We start from the raw sequence: 5,000 nt of genomic DNA, 5'->3' as shown, positions 1-5,000 counted from the left end.
GAGAGAAAAAGTAAAGTGCAGGAAAGTAAATTCATACGAGTAACGTATAGTAGTAGGTAGTGGTAATAGTAGTAGTTATATTGCTAGTACTACGAATGTAGGATTTGATCTCGATAGAATTCAAATACCGAATATGTTTACTATGTTTACACTAAAGGCATTCCATCGTAGAGAATACTTCTACCTGCGCGCTCCTCGAGACTATGTTTGAACAAATACGAGAAAGAGAGAGAGAGAGAGAGAGAGAGAGAGAGAGAGAGAGAGAGAGAGAGAGAGAGAGAGAGAGAGAGAGAATATTAAACCCATCAGACTCTTTTTTTTCGCTTTTACGATTCGATTTAGTGATTCGAGTTATTTTTAAAAAATGATCTCTGAGAAATAGAAGATAAAAATGTAATAATATTCTTGGCCATTTCGTTTCTCTGATAGGAAAAAAAGTGAGGAGAGAAAAAAGAGGAAGGAAAAGCTTTTCCTCCCTGATAATGATAACAGCTCTCATCAACGAATATTTACTCTCGTTATTTTTTATTTTTTTTTATTTTTCCTTGTTTTTTTTTTTCTTTATCTTTTGTTTGCTTGTTCCAAGCATTTTAACGTATCTTGTTACTTCAGACTTTCGTCAGCAGGGTAACGTAAGACCTCTCATCTTTTATCTACGATATATATATATATATATATATATATGTATATGTATATGTATATGTATATGTATGTATGTATATATATATATATATATGTGTGTATATCGAAACTGTCTGTTCGTTTCTAAAGGTTTTCCTGAAAATGTTCTCGCGTGCGTCGATCATGTAAAATTCATAACAAGCATCAAAGAGGAAAGTATTTCCCGCGTCTTACTTAACTCGCATTACCTTACCAAAGTTAATCGTTCGTCATCGAGAGTTTTAAGTTGTAAGTTTACATTTAACGTTTATTATAAGTATACACCGTATATATCGTATTTCACGACGTACATCTATTATTATATATACGTATACATACACAACTTATCCATCGAAAGTTTGATTCTTACTGAGACCTTAAAAACTTTCTCCTCAACGAGTTACAAAAGTTACAGGTAAATCTTTTTCTACGTTCGTTTACTTATTCCAATAAAAAGGAAAAAGAAAAGAAAAAATTGGAAAAGGAAGGGAGGAAAAAAATTCGACAAGTTCGTCGTTATCACTTGATAAATAGAAAAAGTCGTGGAAAGAATTGAAGTGAACAAACAAAAAAGAAAAAAGAATGAAAAAAATATATGTGTATTCTTGAATCAACTTTCATTCATTCGTTCGTTCGTTCATTCATTCGAAAAAAAAAAAAAAAGTAGAAAATTTTTCTATCTTTATTTCCTTATTCCCATCAGAAAGAAAGAAAGAAAGAAAGAAGGAAGAAAAGAAAAAAGAAAATTCGACAAATTCGTCGTTATCGTTAAATAAATAGAAGAAAACAATAAGTGAAAAGAAATGAAAGAAAAGAAGGAATGAAAACCAGAAAAGGAAAAATATATATATATATATATATATTCTTGAATCAACTTTCATTCATTCATACATTCATTCATTCATTCATTCATTCAATCGTTTAAAAAGAGAAAGAAAATAAAAAAGAAAGTGGAAGAATAAGAAAGAAAAGAAAAAGAAGAAGAAGCCTTCCGGCTTTTCCACTTGGCGTCTTTGAGAAAGAACGAGAAAGATAGAAAGAGAAAGCATAACTTTTTCGACGTAATAGTAATAGTAATAGTAGTAGTACTAGTAGTAGTAATAGTAGTAATAGTAGTAGTAGTGCTAACAATGCGCACGTGACGCGAAGAAAGATATAACGGTATGTATGGCCGCACGCGTTCTGCTTCCTACTTGTTTTACGAGAAATTGTAGATGAGCCACGATTACGTATTCCGATCGTACAAGATATCAGACCAGGTAGTACCTACCTCCTTGCTCCCTGTGATGGAGTGTTTTCTACCCTTTGCGACCCTTCAACAACAGTAGAACATTCACCCACCCCTTACCCCTACCCTTACCCTCACTCTTACCTTTCTCGTTTCTTCTGTCTTCCGTGAACTTTGTCAAGAAAGAGAAAGAACGATAGAAAGAAAGAAAGAAAGAGAGAGAGAAAGAGAGAGAGAGAGAGAGAGAGAGAGAAAGAAAAAAAATAGGCAAAAATAGAACAACCCGTTCTACGAGGTTTAGGAACTTTCGAAATTGACGATGTTAAAATGGGTGGGTCCATCCCTCGTAGCACGTTGAAATTAAGCAGCCTGAATAGGGTAGTACCAGTACTATCTGACTACGTTGATTGCAGGTTCGATTCTACCGTTGATTGTGCTACCAAAAGCAGACCTTCCATTAGGAAACATATCTAACGTTCTTGTCGAGCACGTTCTTCTCTCTGTCTCTTTCTCTCTCTCTCTCTCTTTCTCTCTGTCTCTCTTTGTGTCTTTGCATACGATATAATCTGGAGAGAAAGATAGAACTATCTTCGTTGAGTTCACATCGCAAATTTCGTTTCTCGAAGAACTGAAAGACCTCGTTAAGACCTATCTTTTACCTTTTCAATAACTTATTATTCTTTCTCTCTCTTTCTCTCTTATGTAAAGAAATGTTTGTAACCACACGGTTATACTAATTTCAAATCGATATCGTCGATTGATAAATATATAAATTGAACTTAAAGATTTTCGATTAGTATATATTTCTTTAGTATACGTTCAAAGAAAATTCGATCTATTAACAAAGTCAGGTGTATTTTCTTTTTCCGAAAGAAAGGAAGGGTTGTATTGTTTACTCAAACGAAAAGAGAGCTGTCATTCTCTCTCTCTCTTTCTCTCTTTCTCTCTCTCTCTCTCTCTCTCTCCCTGTCGTTCTCGTTAAAAGGAAAGAGATAGGATTAGGTAGACCGGGGATTAGGGACGTGAAAAGGGTGAGGTAGGGAAACGAAAGGAGAGGGAGTAGTAGTGTTCGTAGCTTGCGAACTTTCGTTGGGAGTTAAATTATACTGGAGGAGTGACGTCGGCGAAGATAATCACACGCCTCGCAACAGCCAGTTCATCATTGCAGCGGTATCGTGCTAAGGGGTTGATGCATCGTCGAAACCTTGCACGAACTGGCCGAGGGTGATGAGGGTATGGAGGGTTAATGTTTGCTAGTCTCTCTGTCTCTCTTGGTCTCTCTCTCTCTCTCTCTCTCTCTTTCTCTTTCTCTCTCTCTCTCTCTCTCTCTCTCTCTCTCTTTCGCAACAAGCCATAGGGAAAACTCCTCCACGCCTCTTCTCAGCACGGTAGGAACTCTATTAACGTTGGGAAAAACAAAGTAAAAGGGTTCATAAGTCAGTCCGAATACAAACGTATTCGTTTAGGGGATGAACTTATATAAACAGCTCGTTATCATCCTTAATATCAATAAAAGAACGATACTTATCTATCTATCTATCTATATTTATAATAATATTTTTTTTTTTTTTTTTAATAATTTCTTCACAATTCCGTAGTTTAAGATTTAATTCGTATTAGACGACGATCGTTCGTAATTATAATATTGTAGATACATATTGATATTTTTAATGACGTTCTAAATGCGTTATATATCGATGATGGATCTTTCTTCATTATTGTTGTTGTTAATTATTATTATAATATTTTTTTGTCCTTTACTGTTCCAGGTACATTGCAAATCACAAACTCTATCAGTAGCGACCAGGCAAAATACGAATGCGTGGCGAACAATTCTGTTGGCACGGAATATTCGAAATCGACTCTGCTATACGTTAAAGGTACATATGTATATATTTATACAATATATATATATATAATATATATATATATATATATATATATATATATAGGAGAAAGGATTTGTACGTACATATGTAGGTACATACGTGATTATATCCGAATACATATTGCAACAGAGACATTACGAAATTCACTCTCGTATCAATCGAATTCGATGCGCTTTTCACGAGGCTCGTGAACAAACGAGATTCTGTCTCTTTAACGAATCCATTACGATTAGGAGGAAGAGGTAGAACGAAATAAACCAATGTTGTGTTGCTCTCTCTAACGAAGTCGTTCGTTCCACGGTAATTAGCATTAACGTAAACGAAAGGATAATTAAAGCGTTGCGATGACTAAACGAGTCGTGACAAAAAGGAAGCTATAAAAAGATTTTCGAAGCCGTGACGAGGGTGAGTAGAGTTGGAGGAAGGGGTGAGTGAGGGATGGGGATTCAATTTTTTTTCAATTCTTCTCGTAGCATTCCGCATGGTTGATACGCAACGATCTCATAAACTTTTTAACCCTTTTATTTGTCGCGCTACAAGATTCCAACTACGCGGGATAAAAGATTCAACTGCTCGAATGGCTCGGAAAAAAATATGTCGGACGAGAAAAAAAAACTAAAAAGAAAGAGAGAGAGAGAGAGAGAGAGAGAGAGAGAGAGAAGGAAGAAAAAAAACTGGGGAAAAAAAAAATAAAAATGCAAAAGCACGGTTGAAAACAACACAAACGATATACAACAATGATTAGAGAGGGAAAGAGAGAGAAAGAGAAAGAGTTAGCGAGTGAATGAGTGAGTGACTGAGTGAGTGAGTGAGTGAGTTGACGGTTGATTAAAAATGTATTCTGCTTTTAGTTCGTCGCGTTGCCCCGAGCTTCTCGATACCACCACCAACTCTGAGCGAGGTCACGCTAGGAGCATCACTAAATCTGAACTGCGTTGCTGTTGGTGCACCTATGCCAGTTGTACAATGGCGGAAATATCCAGCTACTGATATAATGCCCGACGACAATCTACCAGTTGGCAAAAATGTTCTTTATCTTACGGACATACAGGAATCGGCTAATTATACTTGTACCGCGTCTAGTCCTATCGGTGTGATACATGCTACGTCTATGGTGAAAGTTCAGTGTAAGTAGATAGTTGAATATTAAAACATAACGATTACGTATATATATGTATGTATGTATGTATGTATGTATGTATGTATGTATGTACGTCGTCTTA

General features: G+C 35.7%; 1 protein-coding gene across 19 annotated transcripts in view; it reads left to right on the top strand.

Annotated features, from left to right (window-relative positions):
- The window catches only part of LOC122632993 (tyrosine-protein phosphatase Lar), a 484,453-nt gene that overhangs the window by 448,922 nt on the left and 30,531 nt on the right, over positions 1–5,000 (top strand). For all 19 annotated transcript variants that reach the window (XM_043820362.1, XM_043820363.1, XM_043820367.1 and 16 more), the window contains 2 exons: positions 3,658–3,768; positions 4,629–4,904. In XM_043820362.1, the coding sequence (XP_043676297.1) occupies positions 3,658–3,768; positions 4,629–4,904 (387 nt within the window). The remainder of the gene's footprint in view (positions 1–3,657; positions 3,769–4,628; positions 4,905–5,000) is intronic.

This window comes from Vespula pensylvanica, chromosome 11 (genome assembly GCF_014466175.1).
Source record: "Vespula pensylvanica isolate Volc-1 chromosome 11, ASM1446617v1, whole genome shotgun sequence".
Taxonomy (NCBI): Eukaryota; Metazoa; Arthropoda; class Insecta; order Hymenoptera; family Vespidae; genus Vespula; species Vespula pensylvanica.
Note: the sequence above shows the minus strand (reverse complement) of the source record. Positions and strands in the feature narration are given on the sequence as shown.